This window comes from Musca domestica, unplaced genomic scaffold, assembly GCF_030504385.1.
Source record: "Musca domestica strain aabys unplaced genomic scaffold, Musca_domestica.polishedcontigs.V.1.1 24, whole genome shotgun sequence".
In the NCBI taxonomy this organism is placed as follows: domain Eukaryota; kingdom Metazoa; phylum Arthropoda; class Insecta; order Diptera; family Muscidae; genus Musca; species Musca domestica.
The window spans coordinates 9,882,804-9,906,740 of record NW_026712272.1 but is presented as its reverse complement, the minus strand read 5'-3'; the positions used below and the strand labels follow the sequence as shown (position 1 = coordinate 9,906,740).

Below are 23,937 nucleotides of genomic sequence, written 5' to 3'. Positions count from 1 at the left end.
ATCATAATTTTCTAATTTCACCTGACGCTCCACACAATTTGTAATAGATTGATTGCAATAAGTCAGGGCTTTACAAACTGTAAACAATGTCGTTAGCTATACATAAACTGATGACTATGAATTCAGTCATATTTTTGTCCAACGGCTTAGAGAGACACAAGAACAAACCAAAGAAAAAAATCGTTAGAAAAGTGAAAAAATATAATAACCCAATAATTATGCTAAATTAATAGTGCATATACATAAAAGTCCTTTTATATTGGCTTTAGTCTTCGCCTGGCTTCTTTGTCATTTTGCCTACAAGTGCATCTCTCTTTTAATTTAGGTAACTTTTTGTTTCTGTCGTTCCGTTAACCACACGTTGTCATAGTCTTCAGTTGCAAATATAACAGCTTTTTACAGTTTGACAAGCTTGGATTGATGTCATTTGGCGCAAAACTTTTAGCAATGAAAAAAATGTGTTATTGTCAATTTTTTTCGTAATTTCGGCCATCTAAACCGTGTAATAGACAAAGAGATAGGTAAGCGCTCAATTCACATATATTTTTAAGATGTAATATGCCTTTGACACTTTATTACAGATTACTGCCTGTGATACATAGCTCACGAACCAATATTGAATATCATAAGAAGTCATATGTATTGGATATCATTCATGTAGCGAAGACAACATTAGCTCCATCGATGTAACCAGAAATTAATTTTGCACATAATTTTGGAAGAAAATGGGAGATCTATTTCTAGTTTGTCTGGAGGGTAAGTAAGGTGGCCTGATTGTCAATTATTTCGTAATTTCGACTATCAACGTCATTCAAGAGATAAAGAGACAGATAAGTGCTTAATTCACGTATATTTTTTAAATGTAATATGTCCTTGGCACTTTATTATAGGTTACTGCTTGTGATACATAGCCCCCGGACTAATATTGCATTTCATAAGAAGGAACATGTTTTGGGTATGTTACATGTAGAGAAAACTACAATTAGCCCCACCGATGGAACCAGAAATGAATTTTCTGATAATTTTGGCGAATATTGGGATATTTATTTCAGTTTGCCTGGAAGGTAAGATAGAAAGGTATTTTATAAATAAAGCCCGTTGCCCTCAATTTACAGTTTAGATTTTGACAGTTAAATTGGGCAGAACACTTTACTTTCTAATCAGGATAATTTCATATCTTTCTCCATAAGAAATCCAGCAATTCGTAGAAGTTGTATAGGTGTTCTACTAAATTACGTGGCAAATGTTTTTTGTTCAAAATGAAGCAGTACCCTTGTTAAAATAATGGGATGGTACCAGATTTATAATGATTATTTTTGAACAAACACGATGATGAAATTAAAGTCGCATGGTAGAATCAAGAATGTAAAGTTATCATTGGATTAGCTTGGGGAAAGAACTTAATATGAGGATTATGCTTGTGAAAATGGAAAGTTGATGATCAAATCACAATTTGTTGTTCATTTGGAAATAATTTTTAAATAGACATTTAAAGAGAGTATCCGTAAAAGGTTTCTTAGAGTTTCAAAGGATTTTTTGTGGAAATAACGAGAATTCGAATATAATTTTATATGATGACCTACTGTTGGTTCTTCTTACGAAGAAGACTTTTTATTAGTTCCCAATTACCTTGCATAGGTGTCGTAGATAGAACAAGGCATATATTTTCAGTAATAAAAGCATCACCTTTAAAGGTGTTTATATGGTTTTTTAGAAAATGCTATCAATCTGGTAAATCTCAGGTCGTAGACCTGTAACATTACGTCTAACTCATTAGAACGAAGCATTTTTGGACATAACTTGGTGAAAAATGTTACTTTACCTTTTTAAAATGCATCTCCCATACCCCCTTAAAAAATACATCCATTTATAATAATTATCAAGTAAATTTTTCTTTATTTGAGAGCCAAGGCATATTCTACGCCATCAGAGATTACTTATTTCTTATCGGTTGTTATTTGTTTTTTTTTTTTTATAAAATTCAGACTCAGAATGAATTGTTTAGAACTAATTATTGGGTTTTGCTTTAACATAGATAGGCTGGTATAAAATTATAAATCTTTTTTACTACTTATTTGGTAGTCTAAATATATGTTCTACTTATAATTATTGTAACTTATTGTATAGGGTTTATTGTTTGTATTTTTAATATTAAAATATTTTTAGTGTATATATATTTTTTTTGTTTTTAATATCACTTAGTTTATATACTACGTACAATTTTTTGGATCATTTCTTACTGTGGGTATTGGTTCATACATATTCAAATATTTAAGGTTATCTCTTAAAGTATATTTTGGATTTTCATTTTTGATTTTATTTTGCAATTCTCACATGTTGTATTATATTTAAGTCTATACTAATGTATTTTTGGTTATTAAAAATAATGTTGTTTTAAAACTATTTGTATATTTCATGTGTGTATAACATATTGGTTTAATATTTCTTTTTGTATATGTGTATTTAGTGCTCTATGTGGTGTTGAGATTTTCTATTCTGTTTTTGTATTATTGGGTTTCTTTCTTTTTTTTAATGAAATTTATGCGTATATACATTGGTATGTATATATTGCTTTTTATTTAGATAATGCACAAAATGTACATATTATTATTCAAGTTTCCTGGATTGAATATTCCTTGACCACTCTGCCGATGTTACCGTACCTTTATCTAAAAATGCAATTCGGAAAATGGAGCTTAAACCAAATAGAAAAGATTGCCTCACTTTTTCTATTCACTTTTTTGTTTGATTCACTTTTTTTCTTTTTTAACTGGAAGTTTATATTTTTCAACAAATAAGGATCTGTTTCTCTTTGACGATACCCGAATGCGAATGGAAAACCCCATTCCAAATTTTTCAACATTTAAATTTTTTTAGTTAAAGAAAATGTGAATATCATTTGGAATCGTATTAGCTTTTGTATCGTCATATTGGAACAAATTCTAAGGTTGTCTGTTCTCATATAATTTTGAAAATACAAAATATTTTGTAAAAATATTCTCGAAAAATATTTTTAAAAATAGGCAGATTTTCATTTTTTTTCAAGGAGTCTTAATATAAGCTTTCGAATTATATATAGTCTTCCCTTAAAATAATTCAATAGGAGGCCTTTAATCATACCTCCAAAAAGACAAGATCTATAAAAGACTTTTAGAAAACTTACAGAGGATATTAAATATAGTCTTCTCTCCAAATATTCCAATAGGAGGCCTTTAATCATACCTCTATAAAAAATCGATAAAATACTTCTGAAGACTTACAGAAGTTCTTTAATATCTATGGTCCAATGAAATTTATTTTATCCCTAGAAGAACAATAGAAATTCGCCTATATCAATGTTTTGCTAAGTATCTTCTATCGATAGAAAACCTCTAGAAGAACTCACATCCACTGAAGATATACATAAGGTTTTCATCTGTAGAAGTTCCATTTAAAAACCTTCTGTCGTTTTAAGTTAGACAAAAGAAGATCAATAGGTCTTCCTTATATTTAAGTCAATTTATTCTTAAAGTGGACATACAATTGGTCTTTCATAAAAATACTCTTATTGTTTGATAAATATGTTTCATCGAACTCGCATAGGTATACAAGATTTATACATAAAAAAGTTCTAAATATCATGTATCATTCTATAGCCAGAAGACCTACTGTGTTTCAAGGCTCTTTTAAATGTCTTCTACAAAGAATATACTTTCTAAATAAATTTTATAAATAGAAAACAATTTTTAATTCTGAAATAAATTGAAATTGTTTCAATGACCTTTTTTTAAGATCTGTAGAATCATGGCCTTATCATTTTATGTAATCCTATAGGAGGGTTTAATTTGTAGAGTATATCGATCATTAAGACTTTTAAAAGATTTTTTTAATGACTTAAAAAATTTAGAAGATCTATAGAAGGTCTCCTACATATAGTCCTTTATCCCTAGAAGAATCATTGAAATGCTTCTGTATTAATTGCTTTTCAAGAGGACTTCTGCGGATAGATCTTCTACCTATCGACACTTTAAAAGGTCTCCAATCTCTTCAAAATTAATTATGAAAATTCTTTTCATAAAAGACCTCTCATCTATAGAAAATCTCTAGAATGACTTACTTATATAACTATATAAAGTCTTGCAATATTGAAGACCTGTAAAAAGTCTATAGAAGGTCTCCCACTTATAGACTCCTATCCCTAGAAAAATAGTTGAAATGCTTCCATACAATTTGCTTTTAAAGACGCCTTCTGTGGATATATCTTCTACCCATCGAAACTTTAAAAGGTCTCCAATCTCTCCAAAATTAATTATAAAAATTCTATTCATAAAAGACCTCCCATCTATAGAAAATCTCTAGAATGACTTGCTTACATAACTATGAAAAGTCTTGCCATATTGAGGACCTGTAAAAAGTCTATAAAAGGTCTCACACTTATAGACCCCTATCCCTAGAAAATCAGTTGAAATGCTTCTATATAATTTGCTTTTAAAGACACCTTCTGTGGATATATCTTCTACCCATCGAAACTTTAAAAGGTCTCCAATCTCTAGATGATCAATTACAAAAATTCTTTTCACCACAGACCTCCCATCTATAGATAATCTCTAGAATGACTTACTTATATAACTATATAAAGTCTTGCCATATAGAAGATCTATAAGAAGTCTTCTACATATATATGTAATTTTAATATTACAAAAATACAATACTATTAAATAATATTATTGGATCAATCTGAAATGCAATAAACAAAACATTTTAAAAGCTAAATAATGTTTTACATTTATGGCATAATTTCTTTCTTTATAAAACTAAAGAGAACTTAAAAATACATATTTCATTTATAGTTAACAAAAATAATTGTATTCTTTTCAGTACATTTAGGAAAATAGGAGGTCATAGAAAGTTTTTAAAAGAACGTCATGGAGGGCCACAATCTTTCAAGTGGATACGACAGGTGGTTTGCATACCATAGTGGAGTTCACAGGTAAAATTCAATTCATTTTTGAATTATTTATTGCTTGATAACCCCCACTTTAATTTTTAGTTAGTTTGGCCTTTTGTGATTTCGGAGCCTCCAAGTAGACACAGGCAAATGGTAAGGGCATAAAATTAGCTAAAAGTAAAAAACACAATTAATAAAAAATTTCACATTTCCAAATTCCACCTAACACTTACCTTCATGGGCCACCTTTTGATGGGCCTTCAAGGCGTTCTCGGTGCCAAATTGTTTACCACACTCCCGGCAAGGATGGGATTTTTCAAATTTATGCACCGTCAAACGATGCAACGTTAGCTGGGATGGTCGTGGAAAGCGTACCTGACAAATATTACACTCATACGGTCTGCCCTCGGCATCGTGCGTTTCCATGTGTCGCTGCAGGGCATTGCGTAGACGAAAACCACGCTTACAAATATTACATATAAATGGCATTGCGCATTGATTGTTGTGCATTAAGGTACGATGTTTTCGCAAAGCCAGAGCCGTACTGAAGGTATCATCACACAATTGACAAGAATAGGAAGTGGCGGAAGAGTTATCACACTGATTACCATTGTTGTTATTGTAATTGCATGAGCCACTGTTGCCGTATGCCATGCAATTACTATTGCCCGCACAATTATTGCCTGCCATACATTTCATGGTATTTTTACGGAAATGCCGCAAAGCTGAAATGGATTCGGCTTCATTTTGTTGTTCCGCCAAATGTGAGTTGTAATGTGATTGATAGCTGTTCTTGTCCCCACCATCACAGCGAAGATTTCCTCGGCCGCCAATTTGTTGTTGATTATAACATTCTTTGTGGTTATTAATCGGGGCTGGATTAGATTTTGTTGAACAACAACTGTCATCATCTGAAAGAAGGAAGAAAAAGAAAACAAACAAAAATGAGAAATAAGAACAAGGAAAAGAAAAATTTATTAAATACTGAGATTGCCCCATGTTGGAGCTCTTCGCGACCAAGAGGAAACTGAGGAGTTTTTTGAGGTAAGCTATTGATATTCCATATTCAATTTTATTTGCAATTCAATTTTTGTAAATGACATTTAACTAAATGAAGAGAATGCTGAAAAACTAAAGCATACTCTTAGGCGCAATGGCAAACTTGCAACATTAGATTTATGTACAGTACAGAATATGGCTCCAATAGAAATAGCAGCCTGTTAATGCATGAAGGTTATCATTCCGTTTGGAACACCTTGAAATATACATTGCAGAACACGCAAAGTGTATATATCCTTGATCAGCATAAAATTCTTTGTTGATTTATTCATGCCCGTCCGCCTGTTGAAGTCATTCTAACCTCCGAACAAAATGAAGTAAGTTGATAAAATTTTAATGGGATGTAATTTATGTCCTTTGAACTTTTGATGTTAAAAATGGGCCAAAAAAGTCCACGATTTGGGTATAACCCACATATGGTTGTACCGAGAGATTTAAGGTATTTTCGTTGTTTTAGTCTCAATTTTTACCCGAATGTTGCTGTAAACTGGCAGTTTGTGTTCAAAGTATATGGGAACTGTCCATAGAGGCCCCAGTTTTGGTATAGACCCCAAATAACTGTACCTCCAGATATTCGGTATTTTTATGATTTGTATCCCACTTTTCAATAAAAAATATTTCAAATTTGGGGTTCGTAAAGGGTACTATTTCCCATGGCAGAAAATTTTCTATATAGGTCCACATCTTCGTATAGCCCCCATATAACGGTACCTCCCGATTTTCGGTATGTTGATGATTTTAGCAATATTTTTCAACAGAATTATCTCAAAATTGGTATTTCGAGTTCGTAACAGATACTACCTTCTTTTTCAGATAATGTACTATAGAGATCCACGATTTCCTAAAGCCATTATATAACTTTACTTCCAGATATTCAGTATTTTGATGATTTGTATCCCACTTTTCAACAGAAAATGTTTTAAATTTGGTATTTGGAGTTGGTAATGGGTTCTACTTCCTATGACAGAAAATTTCCCATGTAGGTACACATCTTCTTCGTATAGCCGCCATATAACGGTAGCTCCCAATTTTCGGTATTTTGAAGATTTTAGCTAGATTTTTCAACGGGATTATCTCAAACTTGGTATCTCAAGTTCGTAATAGGTAGCAACTTCTTTGAGAGATAATGGGCTAGAGAGGTCCACGACTTCGTACAGCCCCTATATAGCTGTACTTCCTGAAATTCGGTTTCTCGATAATATATGTCGCATTTTTCATCGGAATTGTTTCATGTTTGGTATTTGGAGTTGGTAATGGGTTCTACTTCCTATGACAGAAAATTTCCCATGTAGGTACACATCTTCTTCGTATAGCCGCCATATAACGGTACCTCCCAATTTTCGATATTTTGAAGATTTTAGCTACATTTTTCAACGGGATTATCTCAAACTTGGTATCTCGAGTTCGTAATAGGTAGCAACTTCTCTGAGAGATAATGGGCTAGAGAGGTCTACGTTTTCATATAGCCAGCATATAACTGTACATTCTGAAATTCGATATTTTGATGATTTATATCCCACTTTTTAACGGAAAATGTTTAAAATTTGGTATTTGAAGTTTGTAATGGGTCCTACTTCCTATGCAGAAAATTTCCCATGTAGGTCCACATCTCCTTCGTATAGCCCCCATATAACGGTACCTCCCGATATTCGGTATTTCCATGATTTATGTCATAGTTTTCGACGGAATTGTTTCAAATTTGGTATTTGGGGTTCGTAATGGGTATTACCTCCTATAACAGAAAATTGCCTATACAGGTCAAGGTCTTCGTATGGTCACCCTAATACCGGTACCTCCCTATATTCGGTATTTCGATGTTTTGTATCTTCCGATATTCGACATTTTTCCGATTTTGGCTTTAATTTTCAACGGAATTAGCTAAAAATTAGTATTTGGAGTTGACAATAGGTCTTCTCAGACAGGTTATTGACTACTCAGCTCTGCGTTTTCGTATAGCTCCCATATAACTGCACCACCGACGTAGCCAGAAACGCCATTCGAAACAATTTCGTGGGTGCCCCAATCGACAAAAAATTTTCAAGGAAAATTCGCGAAAAATGTCTAACAAATTATCATGTTGGAGGAAGCACCATATGCCGGTGAACTGTACCACCCGATATTCGGTATTTTGATTATTTAAAGGCATTTTTCCAACGGAATCAAAAAGTTCCTTCCAAATGGTGGGCGTATTTCAGCCCGTCCGAACTCAACCCGTTTTTATTGTTTATACAAAGAACCCAGTTCCTAGAAGAACTCTTATATATATCTTAAATCCCCCCGATTATTTCGACGACTAACGACTAACACTCACCAGTATTGCAATCGGGACAACATAATTTCCTTGGTGGTTGTGAAAACTGCTGCTGCTTGAGACCCACTGTAGATTCATTCATCATGTCAGCTGTAAAGTGAAAAAAAAAACAATACTCCATTAGTGAGAGTGAGTGGAAGGGTGAGAGAGCGAGAGAAAGAGAGCTCATATTCCATTGTGTTGCTATTGTGTATCGTGTTTTATACGTGTGTTGTGCTGCTATCCGTTATAAATCTCGCGTAACGCACATACACACACACCCATATACAAATCACAATACACCACCACCAATCACAATGGCCACGTAACAACAACAACAATAGCAATAAAAAACACAATGGCTGAGAGTTAGCCAGTCAGCCACCAAACGAAGAGAATGAGAAAACAATACTTACGGCATTTATTGTTGTTGTGTTGTTTGACTGTTTCCTCCTCATCGATTGTAACGGCGTTGGCCGTTTTAACCAATCGTTGTTGCTGGGTGCCGCTTAACGACGCCGTCAACGATGACGACGACGAATTATAAGAGGTGGAGTTTTGTTGCTGAGATGCCGACAATGGTGATGCTGAGTTCAGCTGTTGTGTTGGAGCCACCGTTGCTATACGCGGTGGTATGGCGCACGTCACGCTTGATGCATGGAATTTTTGCAAATGAAAATCCAACGCACGCTGGGCACAAAAACTCACACCACACTGGGCACATTGATAGCGCGAACCGTGTACCTGAGCCACATGATCCTGACGTTCGCTACGCCTTTGGAAATGTTTGGGGCAGTAGTCACAGTTGTAGGGTTTCTCGGCGGGATGCATGGTAATGATGTGATTGCTATAGTCCACGTTGTTGGTGAATTTCGGTCGTTTGTGACAGAAACGACAGATGAGATTGATTTTCTGGGCCCTCTGAGGAAATATCTTTGGCTGTATGGGTTTTTGTCCCATCTTTGGCAGGGAGTTTGGTTTGGTGGTGGCTGGAGCAGCTGCTGGCGGTGGTGGTGTCGGTTGTTGCGGCTGCTGCTGCTGTTCAATTGGCTCGGTGGGAATGCTAACGGTGGCATGTTGTCCCGGTATTGAGGTAGGTATGGAAAATGTGGTCATGCCAGAGGACGTTTGATGTGGCAATTCTTGTTGATTTGTTGGGTTGCTGACATAGTTGTTGTGATTTTGACCCTGATTGGGTATGCGATTACTGGGATGGTGTTGCAAAATCAATGCCGTCGGCGGTGTGCTGGAGCTGCCATTATGGTTTTGCAGGAATTGTTGTCCTCCAGTATTTACCAGCATAACATACTGGGATTTGGAATTGTCCGGCTCCCGATGTAGCGTTTGTTGTTGTGGTTCGGCATAGATTTGTTCTTGTGGCTCATTGGTTTCCAGGGCTGGAGATTGACTGGTTGGTTGTGGTGTAACAACCAAGGCATTGAAGGTGGGATTGCTGAGATAAAGCTCTCCTGAGGCATTAACATAATAGGTGGCCGTAGGGGTCGCCGAGGCAGTTTGCGTTGCTGTAGCTTGAGACCAATTTGTGTTGTTGTTATCGAGTGTAACATACTGTATAGCTTGGCTGCTGTTGTTGTTGGCGGCTGCTTCTTGATGGGGCGTACTTATGAATATCGGACCATGCGGTGTATTGGCCAAGACAAATTGAGGCTGGGCAATTTGTGTTTCATCCTGAGGCGTTGAGTTGTATTGCTGTTGGGTATCCTCTGCCGCCGCAACTTGCTCCGTTTGCAGGGTGGTTAAGTCCACAGTTTCGTAATGGATTTCTTGTGGTTCAGAATTCACTGTGGTGACCTCCTCCGAGACATATTGGATTTGCTGCATGTCTGGGTGGCCGTAAGGTTCCTGATTAGCTTCTTGCGGGTTTGCATATTGCAGTTGATTGCCTTCATTGGAGTTCATGTCCTCCACCAGATATTGGCCCTGGTTGGGGGCAGTGGTGGCGGTGGATGCCTCACCATTAACAACATATTGGACTTCTTGAGGCATGGAATCGGCCGTACTTATCTCCATAGCCATGGAAGATTGTTCCACACTACCCTCCACATCCAAATTAGGTAGGGCATCCAAATTCGGTAAGGCCGAAGACGCTGTTGTATTAATGGTTGGCTCCAAATGTTCGGCTGCAAATTCCGCCAAATTCCTATCCAAGGAATCCAAAAGATCTTTGTTGGTAAATTGTTGTTTATCGGGTAAGCCTTCTGCAGCGGGATGTTGATTCATTTCCCCTGGGATACTTTCAAAACAGGGTATATTATTCTGAAAACCTATCAATTCCGATTGGCTATTGCTTTCCTCGGTAAAACAATCCGTGTATGAGGGATACTGATCGGTGGCTGTACTACCAGCACTGCCATGGCTATTGACAGACATATTGCTGCCGGGTCCACTGCTCATGGTACTGCTGTGATTACTTTGTGGGGTCAGGGCATTGTAATCCATCTGTGACGACATGTAGGGACTTAGCATCAGCGAGGGATTACCATTTACAGTCTGAGGACTTTCGCCATACAAACTTTGGGATGGCGTTGTGGCAGCATCATTCATGGGAGAATAGAGCGTGGCATGAGGTGGCAAATAATCTTCATTCTCTCCCCCCGATCTGGGAGTATTCATATCCCGCTCATGCATTTCACTTAGTATACCATTAAGGGTATTCTCTACATCACGTATTTCGGCACTTAGATTCAGGTGATGATGGGAAATGGCTAACGAGGCTGTGGCGGGACCTTCCCCATTCAGATTGGATTCAGAATCTGGAGAATTTATACAATTTGTTTGAAAATCATTAATGAAATCGTTTATTTTCGATGAGGCAGCACAGAATTGTTCTGGGTTGGCATCGACACCCGTCACAACCTCCGATTCTTTGACTAATTCTAAAATATCCGGATGTAGGGCACTAATATCCAGTGTATCATTGGCTGAGTCATTTAGCGGTTCAGGTACTGGGGTTTCATTGGAGGGATTTGTGGGCATGTATGCGAGGTGCTCGTTGGGCGCCAAGGCAGTTGTGGTATGTTCATCGGATTTTTGTTGATGGCTGGGATTTGGAGTTTCTTGCCCTGCCATCATCTGAGGCTGGCATAAATTGTCGTGGTTTTCATTCTGAGGGACTACCTCTTGCTGGGTATTTTCCATGCGTTTGCTCTCATCCTCCTTTTCATTGTGGGACATTTGAGGCACTATCTCAGGGTGAATTTCAGCGTTTTGGGTTCCAGAACCCATTGCAGAAACATTAACATGAACTTCGATATTATTATCATCAGGGTTGGAATAAATTGCTGACTTTTGACTTGCTCCTGAATCTCTGACGGAAATCTCCTCCTTTTCCATTGGGATTTTCTCAATTTCCTCATTGGACATATTGGATATTTCCATTTCACCTTGGGCTTCTTCGATGGGTTTATTTGGATGTGAGGAATTAGGAGTTAGATGCAGATATTTCTTCTTTAAATTATCCTCACATGTATAGGTGGCGCCCAACGTAAATGGGACCTCGTCGCCAAATTGAGTGCCTTGAAATGCTGTTTCCATCTCCGAATCTCTCTTCTCCGATTGTTTGCCAGTGGTTTTGGTGGTTTTCATCTCCAAATCTCTCTTCTCTGATTGTTTGTCAGTGGTTTTGGTGGTTTCCATCTCCGAATCTCTCTTCTCTAATTGAGTGCTAGGGATTTTTATTTCCATATCTGGAGCTCTCTTGCTCAATTTATTGTTATCGCTTGTACTCTCCGCCATTGATACGTCTCTCTCTTCAGCTGGGCTCTCAATTTTGTAAAGTTCCTTTTGCGAATCTCTCGATTCCAAATTTCTCTCTTTTTCCATGGCTTGACCACTTGGTTGTGACTCTACTCCAACGCGAGCCTTTAATATCTCTTGTCCCGCTGCAATTGTTTCCAAGCCACTCTCTTTCTCTTGGAATTGACTTTTCGAACTCTCCTCTGCATTTTCCTTATTCTCTCCCTCACTTTCCTCATGCAGCACATTTTGAATCTCCCTTTTGTCCTTATCTTTGGTTAAGTGCAGTCGTTTAAATTCATGTGTCAAGGAAGCCAAAGGGACACGCACCACCAGTTTTTGTTCCATGATCCCTAGTCCTTCACAATTTATTTCCTTTTCCTGTCCGCATGTTTTCTTGTCCACATCTTCCATCTCAGATAGATCTCCTGCATTTGAGGCCATAAATTTCTGGTCTTCCTTGTGCTGATTTTCCATGGCCATGCTTGGGCATGTGGTTTCCCTTTTGTCAGTCTCGTTAGGCTCTTCACTTTCCATTTCATTGGTATGCTGATCGTCAACAAGCTTGCAACGCTTATAAGTTTGTGGTTGTTCCCCTTGCATAGCTTGTTTGGAGGTGTTATCTTCCAGTTTTCTTTTACGCTCTTGATCCGATTCTTTTTCACCTTTTTCTTCTGCTTCTTCATCTGAAATATCCTCTGAGCGTAGACAGGCAAAGCGTGTACTGCTGCGTCGTTGTAAAATTAATTTCATACCACGACCGTTGCGATTATCTTGGGCTATGCTGCTCTCCTTGTTGTCGTCGATGTTGTTGTTATGCCCAGCCGAAGGCGTTAAAGTGGTTGTGGCCTCATCTGCGTTAGTTGCTATTGTTGGCTTCTGTTTGCTGGCCAACAGTTCAGCGTTCTCCTCATCCCGTACCTTGTTAAATTCCTTACAGCTACTGCTAGTTTCACTTTCAGCTTCCGTGCTTTGGGTATTGGAATCCGAACTAATTTCATTACAAGAGGACTCTTCATTTACATGTCCTTGATCCATGATGTCCTCCTTGGAGACAGATTCCTCTTGATCTGTTGATCTGGTGTCACTCTCCACTTCCTCGGGAGAGTTCCTAACACTTATCACTTCCTTATCCTCCTCCTCCTCCCCATCTTCCTTGTGGAGACTTGAAACTAAGCTACTGCTGCTGATGGTAGAATCTTCAATGGTATGGCTTGGTGAGAGCAAAACTGGCCTTGCCTTGACTTCAAAAACATCGCTCACATCATTGGAGTTATCTTTCATTTCTGCTTTGGTTTTCCAGAGATTTATACCCTCAAAGGATGTAAGATTTTGCAGGGGACAATATGATGTGTTAGCGGCTTCATAGTAAACTTCATCATCGTCATCATCCTCATCGGATGAGGAAGATGAGGTTAGGGCCGATGAAGATGATGTCAGCGACGATGTAGATGACGTGGAAGATGATCTTTGGGATCGTCTGCGTCTCCATTTCATGTCATTGGCATTGCAGTTTTCATTTGGGAAAATTCGCAGGAGATTTTTCTTCAAAGCAAACGAGGAGGATGCAGATGTTGTGGGGGCCACAATGGAACGTGGAAAATGGCTGGAGGCCAAGGTAAATATATTTTCCCTGGGCTTTTCAGGCGACTCTGTTTTGGTTTTTTGGGGGGACATTTTAACATTTTCCAGTTTTGGCAATTTTGTGACCACATGTTGGGCGCCATTTTCAGATTTTCTTCGGATTCCAATTTTCTTCAATGATTTTTGCTCAGGGGGATTTTTTATTTCCAGGTTTTTAATATTTTCACGTTGGGCGCCATTTTCCGTTTCTTTGCAAATATTCCATTTTTGCGATTTTCTTTGCTCAGCGTAACTTTCGGAGGTGTTTTGAGAATTTTTCGCGCTATCTAAGGCACTTCCGATGCTAGTCGATTTTTCACCCAGCACCCGACGTCGTTTGTTCTCCTTTAGTGTGCAGTATTTTTGCCGTAATCTGGACATTATTTCAGCAGATCTTTGGCTTTGCCCCCGCAGAGTTCTGTCACATTTTGCACTCTCTTCCGCCGGCAAACGCGACAGTCTCTTGGATTTTAAACGAGATCTTGTACAAATGGTATTTTCCGTTGCCTCGTCAAGTCTTGAGTTATTTTCATTTTCAGAATCTTCATGGTCCTCACTTATGTTATGTTCCTCTATTTCTTTGTTGTTGTTATTGTTGTCATTTTTAAGAGTTTTGTTTAAGGCATTTGCCAACATTTGTTTTGCCCGATGATGAGTGTGATTTTCATTGGCTGATCTCTTAGTTGCGGTGGAATAAGATTTCAATGCAGCTTTGGTTAATAATGACACCGCGGATTCCTCTTTACTTTTGCAAGGCTTCTGTAGCTCCTTTCTGTTTGTTCTTCTACTTCTTCTTCCACTTGTTTTGTGGTTTAACCCGGTGTCTTCGTTTGTACTTAACTTGGTGGCGATTGTTTCTTTGGCAAATATTCCAATGCTCTCTGACCTCTCATCTGAGCTACAACTTCCGCTACTCTCATTTGTTCGACACTGAGCAGGAGTTTCATTGGCGTTTTCAAGTTCTGTGGATTTTGTGTGGCTGGCATTTGGTCTTTCAGTCATGGCAACAGCTGTGGTTGATTCTTCCGTTGCAGTAGTTGCCTTGGTTTCCGTTTCCTTTGCCGTTTCTGTGGTTTGATCTATAATCTCAATTGCGGGCTCATTGACTTTTGGTGGGACATTCGATTCTTTAATGAGATTTGAAATTGGCGGGGTAGTTTTAGTCTCTCCTTTGCTCTCAATGCCGGCTGAAGAAACTATGGAATCTTTTTGCTTTGAAACCATTTGAGAATCTTTTTTAGATGGCAAAGGCTCCTCGTCATTTACAAAAATAACATCACAGTTTTCCTCTTTACTAGCTTCTCTGCTGCTTTCCGGCAAATCATCAGCCTTCGGTGTAGTTTCTGCTGTTGATTGTTTTACTTTATTTGCCCTCAGCTGTGGCTCTTCAAACAAACTCCGCAGCTGACTTTGCACCTTCAAACATTTCCGTCGAAACTTGTGTATCATATAAAACTGGGCAATACACTTGGCACAGATACGTTGCGGTAGGCCATCATTGTATTTAATCTGCAAAGAATGGAAGGAGAAACAAAATGTTAGTAAATTACTGGACAAGCAAAAATATGGAGTGATAAAACTAAGTACTGACACATTATTACGGATTATGCTCCCATCCTCCTCTACAAACATTAGGAGCAAAAAGCTTTTTTCACGACTAAGCCTTATTACTGTGGTATTTCGATATTTAATCTCTTAAGAAATAGAAAAAACTTTTTATCTTAAATATGCCAAGGAATGATGAGTAATATCCTACACGAATTTCCAATAATGGCGACCTTGGAATCTCAACTTCAATTAGGAAAAGTTTAAAGACTCCCTGAAATAAGAAAAGACCAAAATCTGACGAAATAATATCAGGAATGGGTCCAAAACATAAGAAAAACATGCATAAACATGAGAAAACTTCTGCTGAGCAAAGAAATCCTGAAAATCGTTGTTATGAAAGACGATCTGAAAATGGCGCCCAACGTGTAAACTCTCTGAAATATGAGAAGGCCAAAATCTGGTTGAAAAAAAATGAATATACATGAGAAAGATTCTGCTTAGAACAGAGATCCTAAAAATTCTGAAGATAGAAGACGATTTCAATATGGCGCCCAACTTGAAAATCCTAAATAAATTCCATAAAATTCACACAGAATTGTAAAAACAAAAATACTGAAGATTTGAGCACAAATAACTTCTGCAGGAATTCTACTGACCAAATGAAATCTAACAAGTAAAATAGCTGTAAAGTCGGCTGGACCGAACTTTTAATGCCCTCCACCATTGGGACGAATTTGGCAATTTAAAAAAAAGAGGAAAACAAATGAGATAAAAAATTGCAACAAAGTCAAATGCCATAATTTTTAAATGTTGGCCAATGAAATCGTCACACGCTGCCCGAAGGTTGCTCTGCGCGCTATTTTGGCCCATTTCCGACGAAGCGCTGGCTTGAGGTGATCAATACTTTGGTATTTTTTAATGCCAACCTTGTTTTCCAAAATACTCCAGACACAATAGTCCAACGGATTGGCATCCGGAGATTTTGGTGGCCATTGTGCACGGGAAATGAAGCGAGGAACCTCATTTTGTAACCATTCTTGGGTGGCACGTGCTGAGTGCGATGGTGCGTCCTTAGTGCTGTTGGAATGTCCGAGGTCTGCAGCCAAAATGTTTGCTTGACCAAGGCTTTAATACACCCTCCAGAATATTTTCGCGAAAATATACGGCATTTATTCTGATGCCATGGTCGATTAATACGAGCGGAGAGCGACCATCGGCTGTTATGGCGGTCCACACCATCACCATGGCCGGCGCTTGAGTTTCGGGTGGCCATCCGAAGGTGCTGACCTCTTTGGCATGTAAACACGATCATTTTGTTTATTCACGACCGGCTGGACAACGAATATTTTCTCATCGGAGAGAGACAGAAAACCAAATTCAGCACTTCACCACTTTCGGCCAAGCGAAGCAAGTCTTTAGCTCTTTCAAGTCTATTTTCTGTCTGTTGCGGGGTAAGTTTTTGCACTTTTTGGAATTTCAATGGCTTTACCCCGAGCTCATTTTTCAATGATTGCCAAATGCCGAATATTGCGATATGTTCAGCCCACAAGATATTTTTTGGCCACTGCGTTACGGGTTTTGATCAAGTAGCTTTTTTAATTTTCTACCCATTTCTGCTGATATTGCTGTTTTCTTCCATCCACTTCCTTAAAGTCGGACTTCGGGCTACCAGTATCACGGTAACGAGCGATATACGAGACACAAACGATTTATTCACATTTAAATGCTGGACCATGGATAGAAGACCATATAAGGGTCTTCTATGGATAGAAGACTATATACAGTTCTTCTATGGATGAAGACCTTATACAGGTCTTCTATGGATGGAAGATCTTAAACATGTCTTCTATGGATAGAGGACCTTATAGGGGTCTTATATGTATAGAAGACCATATACAGGTCTTCTATAGATGGAAGACCTTATACAGGTCTTATATGGATGGAAGATCTTATACAGGCCTTCTAAGGATAGAACTCTTACACACGTCTTCTATGGATAGAAGACCATATAAGGGTCTTCTATGCATAGAATACCATATACAGGTCTTCTATGAGTAGAAGACCTTATACAGGTCTTTTATGCATAGAATACCATATACAGGTCTTCTATGGGTAGAAGACCTTATACAGGTCTTCTATGGGTAGAAGGTAGAGGTCTTCTTTGGATAGAAAAACTTATACAGGTGGAGTACTCTAACGATAGCCACTTGTGTTTTTTCAGTCAAATACAAAGAAATCACACTATCCCGCTTGAATTCCATCGCGAATAACTTTTTTTCTGGAAAATTCTCACCAAAATGCTTTTCTGCGCTTGTAAACAATATAATGATCTGTCACTGGAATAATTTTAACAGTTGTCGAACGAGTGGCTTAGAAATGACAGCAGTCTGAAGTTAGTTGCAGTTTTTCTTCAGCTTACCCTGTATTCAAATAATTCCCTATAATGTTACCCAGCCACACATAAAGTTTACCTATCGAAGATTTTTACACAGAGAGTTCAATATGTCATGTTAGGTTTACACATATGTCAATTTTCTTAAGATTACCCAGCCACACATCAAGTTCGTCTATCAAATACCGATTATACTCATCCTATACTGTTGCGGTAAGGCAAATGCCATTTAACTGTCAAAATTATGTTAATATGTATTCAAAAGCTAAATGTTTACAATTTTTTTTTGGACTTACACACATAACACAAAATGACATATCGTCTCCAAACCATGTCCCCACCTAAACCTGAATGACCCAACTGTAATTTAACCATGACTAAATTCAATTATATCGAAATGCAATGGAACCAAAAAAATGCACATACAAAATGACAAATACGGCCATATTATGTACATAAATAATAAATAATATACAATGCATGCATGCACACACACTCACACACACACAAATACCCTCAATTTGGGGATGTTCTTTTTTGGTTCGGAATCAAAAAAAAAAATTGTAGTTATCAAATTATATGGTCACAGGCAGTCTGCATCAAATGTTTTTGTCTGACTACCGTCGTTCCGTTTATCTACTCTTCTTGAAATTCTACTGTCATTGGCTGAATTATGAATTGTTGTTGGTATAGTTACCGTTTTAATCAGTTGTAATTGATTGTAGTTGTTGTTGTTGGTATGCATGTGCATGTGCGAGTAGGTTTCATATGTTTCTCTTTACGGCTGGATACACAACTTGTTATTGTCATTATCAGAAATGACACGTGATGGAGCGACATGCCAGCCACTGCCACTGTCTTTGCAAGGTAGAGATATAGGGATGTCCTCTACAGATTTTTTTGGTTATGATTGTCAGATAAACTAGGATATAGAGATTTTTTCCGAAAGAAAAAAAAATAATGAAAAAAAATAAAATAATGGAAATTTTTCGCTTTATTTGGCAACCTTAATTCATGTATTTTCTTGATAAATAATGGAAATAGAGATTTCTTCTCCATGGTGACTTATAGTGAAATTTGATGGAGAATAATTTGGTCTTTGACGCGATCTTTCTAAAATGATGATTTGTGAGAGAATTTTTCATAAAATCACATGCAGGGTTAGATGAAAAAAAAAACTGCAACCATTTTCAGACTGCTGTCATTTTCAAGCCACTTGTCCGAAAGCTGTTAAAATTATTCCAGTGACAGCTCATTATATTATTTATAACCGTACAAAAGCATTTTGGTGAGAATTTTCCAGAAAAAAAGTTAGGGTGGAAATACAAAAACGCATATTTGGCTGGCTTCTTCGTAGATGAACAAAGGAGTTTTAGGTTGACTTAGTTCGATTTTGGCCCTAGGATCCTTTTTTCATTTCCGAAGAAGCCAGCCGATGACTTAAGCCAGCCAGATAAGCGCTTTATGTATTCCCACCTTTATTCGTGATGGAATTCATGCGTGATAGTGTGATTTCTTTATATTTGGCTGGCGAACCACAAGAGGCTATCGTTAGAGCACTTCAACATTAAAATGTGAATAAATCTTCTGTGCGTCACGTACCATCGCTCGTTACCAAAATACTAGTAGCCCATAGTCCGACGTCAAGGAAGTGGACGGAAGAAAACAGCAACATCAGCAGAAATGGTTCGAAAAGTAAAGAAGCGACGACTTGATCGAAACCCGCGTCGCAATGGCCGAAAAATAGCTCGTGAGCTGAACATAACGCAATATTTCATTCGGCAAATGAGCTCGGGGTAAAGCCATTGCAATGCCAAAAAGTGCAAGAACTTACACCGCAACAGAAAGAAAATAGACTTAAAAGAGTTAAAGACTTGCTTCACTTGGCCGAAAGTGGTGAGCTGCCGAATTTCGTTTTCTCTCTCTCTCTCTCTCTCTCTCCAATGAGAAAACATTCGTTGTCCAGCAGTTTGTAAACAAACAAAATGATCGTTTTTACTTGCCAAAGAGGTTAGCTTAAAATGTGCACCTTCGGTTGGCCACCCAAGCGTCGGCCATGGTGATGATGATGGTGTGGGCGGCCCTAACAGGCGATGGTCGCTCTCCGCTCATATTAATCGACCGTGGCATCAGAATAAATGCCGAATATTTTCGCGAAAATATTCTGGAGGGTGGTTTATTAAAGCCTTGGGCACGCGAACGTTTTGGCCGCATACCTTGGACATTCCAACAGGACTCAGCACCATTGCACTTAGCACGCGAAACCCAAAATGGTTACAAAATGAGGTTCCTCGCTCATTTCCAGCACACAATGGCCACTAAAATCTCCGGATACCAATCCGTTGGACTTTTGTGTCTTGAGTATTTTGGAAAGCAAGGTTGGCACTAAAAAATACCAAAGTGTCGATCATCTCAAGCAAGCGCTTCGCCGGGAATGGGCCAAAATACCGTTGGCCAGCGTGTGACGGTTTCATTGGCCATAATTCGTGCCAAAGGTGACCAATTCGAACAAATCTAAACTTATTCTAAAATTTGATGCTACTTCCGACTTTTTGAGTTTCATTCAATAAAATTTAAAACAAGAGTAAAAATTATGTCATTTAACTTTGTTGCAGTATTTTTATCTTACCCTGTATATTGAAATTTGATGGAGAATAATTTTGTCTGTGATGTCAGCCTTCTAAAATTTTGATTTGAGGAGAATTTTTCATAAACTCACAAAAAGTACGGCCTTAACCCTAAAATGTATTTTTAATGTTACACGAATTTCTGACGTTTTGGTAAGATCTGGACTCATAATGTCTTCTGGGACTTATAGTAGAATTTTATGACGAATATTTTTGTGGAATATTAATTCCTGCTACGATTTTAGACATATTTCCAAAAAAATAACGAAAAAGACCCATTTGATGACTCGCATGAGGGTTAAAATTGTGAACCAAAATAATCCTTGTATTGTTATCTGTAATATTGTCGAAGACACTATATATCTAAAATGAACGGATTCCAAGGAATCACAATTTGAAAATTTCAAAAAATGTTGGAGAGGCGGGAACTTGCCCCCGTCAATTTAGGCTACTTTGCATTGTTAACTTTCCGAAACGCCCAAACACCTGTCTTCTTTTTTTAGCTCTACTTTCATCATAACCTCCAGGATTTTTCTTCAAAATATTGAAAAATTAAATTTGGTCCCACAGTGTAATTAAAGAAACTCAAAGGAAGCGAACTTCATTTAATTATTTTTTGCCTCCCGTCCCTATTCGAAGGAGTAACTAAATGGATGTTTTGGAAAATACTTCCTCAATCACCAACCCAGCAATCTATTGCAAATTAAATGCAAACATTTCGGAAAACTGTATCATTTACCACACACACACATACCCACCTACATACATACATATATGTACATGTATTTGCAAAGGTTTAAATTACATCCCACTTATTTTGTTCAAAGGAATAAAGAAATTTTGTTGACTAAACAGAAGAGCAAAGCCAGCAACAACATGCAATTAACCCTGTAATTATGCTACATAAACGCACACACACACACACATACAAGGCATGTGACATTTGTGGACAACCAACCCGGACCTGTTATTACGGCCCACACAATTTTAACTAATTGCAGATTAAATAGTTATTACTGGCCAATGTGTAAAACAAAATACGTGGGTGTTGAGTCGGAGTGTGGTGCATGTTCTGGGGGAAATGTTTTCAGGTATTACCAGTAAATGCAGGGGTAGTGTATAGTCCAGAAAGAGAGAGAGAGAGGGAATTGTAAGAGCAATTTAAACGGTATAAGAATCATTTTCCATTCTCAATTGTTTTCTGGTTTTAGAATTCAAAAACAAGTAAAGAAAATTAAAAATACAACTCTTGTAAGATAAAATTTTGAAAATGGCGCCCAACGTTTTGGCTCTTAAGTGAAGTGGAAATCATAAACAGAAGAGTTTTTGTGAAAATATCAAAAATTGGCGTCCAAAGTGGAATGCAAAAAACATGTAAAATTAAAAAAAAAAAAAAAAAATGATGAAATGGCACCCAATCGAAAAGTGGTTATGGAAAGAGCAAAAATTGGCGCCCATCGTTAAACCCCCATAAAACTTATCACAAGTCAAATTATCAAAATAGGAATAATGACGAGTTTTTGAAACAGAAATATGTTAAAAATTCCAATTGAAAATTCTCGTTTAAAAATAGTGAACAACGTTTGAAATCAAATTACATCTCACAATATCACTTGGAACAAATAACAAGTAAAAAAGCAGTACGCAGCAGCAGTTCTACAACATTTGGAGCAAATTCGGGAATTTAAAAAAAATCCGTTAAAAATTAACATTTAAAAAATACCTAATATAGCCGTTATATTGGGGTCTATACGACATGAACCTACGTAGGCATTGTTTTTAATAAGCCATTACCACATTACAATTCGAAACTTGAAATAGACGGTGAATAATGTAGCTAAAATCATGAAAATACCGCATATAGGGAGGTACCGTTATATCGGAGCGATACGAAGACTTGGACCTGCATAAACAATTTTCTGTCACAGGCTGTAGCATCCATTACGAACTTCAAATACGACATCTCAAACAATTTCGGTGAGATTTGTACCTATAATCGTCAAAATACCGAATATAGGGCGGCACTGATATATGGGGCCTTATACGAAGACCTGGACGTGCATAGACAATTTTCTGTCACAGACTTTAGTTCCAATTACGAACTCTAAATACGTAATTTGAAACTGCTCCGGTAAATAGTGACCCTAAAATCGTTAAAATACCGAATATTGGGAGGTACTGTTATATGGGGGCTATATGTACACGTGGACCTGCACAGAATATTTTCTGTCATGGGCTATAGTATCCATTACGAACTCCAAATACCAAATTGGAAACAATTCCGATGAATAATGTCGCTAAAATCATCAAAATACCGAATATCGGGAGGTACCGTTATATGGGGGCTATACGAAGACTTGGACCTACACAGACAATCTCCTGTCATAGGCTGTAGTATACATTTCCACCTTTAAATACCAAATTTGAAATAATTTCGGTGAATAATGTCGCTAAAATCATCAAAATACTGAATATCGGGGGGGGTACCGTTATAGTGGGGCTATATGAAAACGTGGACCTATTCGGCCCATTTACGAATTTTAGCCTTTTGTCTCAATTCGTTCGAGAGAGGTACTAAAAATACCAAAGTGTTGATCATCTAAAGCAAGCGCTTCGCCAGGAATGGGCCAAAATACCGCAGAGCAACATTCGGGCAGCGTGTGACGGTTTCATTATTGGCCGTTTGAAGGCCATAATTCGTGCCAAAGGTGACTAATTCGAACAAATCTGAACTTATTCAAAAATTTGTTCCTATTTCCTATTTCATTCAAAAAAATTAAAAAAAAAAATGTAAAAATTATGGCGGTTGTCTTTGTTGCAGTTTTTTTGATCTCACTCTGTATTAGTTCCCTCTGAAACCAAATTATAACTGCTCTAAAGCTAAAGGTTGATAGGTGGTATGATCTACTTCAAATAAATTCTTTTGTTACGGTAGCTCTACTAAACATGCATAGTGGAGTCATATAGTCGGCCCCGTCCGACTTTTCCTTACTGGATTATATTTATGTTATTTTCATCTTTATTTATTCCTACGGTGACTCCTATCAAAATAAGCTGTGTAAAATGGCGTTCATATATATTATGACATGATCCAGAAGTTATAAACAAAAAATAGGGACCACCCATTCGAAAAAAGTCTGTAAACGTTAAGCAGTGTTTACAACAATCTACCTATAAAAAAGTGACTTAAAATGCATATTATTATTGTCATCATTAGTTTTTAACTTGATTTTCTGCCGTTCATAATCATGCATTTTTAAAATCGTTATGTTTGCATGTAATTTCAACAGTTTTTAAATCAAAAGTAAGAATTACATGCATAGCGGGTATGTAATTGTTTTTCTGCTTTTTTCGGGGTGGAATATTTTTAGAAAAACAGACTGAGACAGACTGAACACATATGCAAGCAATACATGCTTCAGTTTTTTATGGGTATTTTAAATATGATTCGCATTTGCTATTTACATTGCCATAAAGACCCCCTCCTATCGTTTGCCAGACTTGCAAAAGGCAATGGGAATTTTAAGGCTTATAATAAAATGATCGTTTTCAATGGAGGGAAACTTTAAGAGGAAGAAGAAAAAATAAACTAACATTTTATTTCCTTACGGTTTTCGCCTCAAATACAACAAAACAAACTCCATAATTAATTACCTTCAAATGTCTGGTGTTTGATAGAGAACACAGCGTTTTGGAGTAGACCACCAATCTTTGT

The 23,937-nt window shown here is 37.4% G+C and overlaps 1 protein-coding gene and 1 long non-coding RNA gene across 2 annotated transcripts in view; one reads left to right on the top strand and one right to left on the bottom strand.

The window, feature by feature from the left end:
- The first annotated feature begins 103 nt into the window (after positions 1-103).
- On the top strand, positions 104-1,057 carry LOC109612439 (uncharacterized). The gene is made up of 3 exons (XR_009342376.1): positions 104-521; positions 582-756; positions 891-1,057. It is a non-coding gene; the product is annotated as an uncharacterized LOC109612439 (long non-coding RNA).
- Positions 1,058-1,866: 809 nt separating this feature from the next.
- The window catches only part of LOC101896343 (uncharacterized), a 90,832-nt gene continuing 68,761 nt past the window's right edge, over positions 1,867-23,937 (bottom strand). Inside the window, exons 3-6 of the mRNA XM_059123320.1 lie at positions 8,693-15,164; positions 8,298-8,387; positions 5,161-5,838; positions 1,867-5,098 (exon numbers count right to left, since the gene is read on the bottom strand). Coding sequence (XP_058979303.1) covers positions 5,019-5,098; positions 5,161-5,838; positions 8,298-8,387; positions 8,693-15,164 — 7,320 coding nt within the window. The 3' untranslated portion in view covers positions 1,867-5,018. The remainder of the gene's footprint in view (positions 5,099-5,160; positions 5,839-8,297; positions 8,388-8,692; positions 15,165-23,937) is intronic.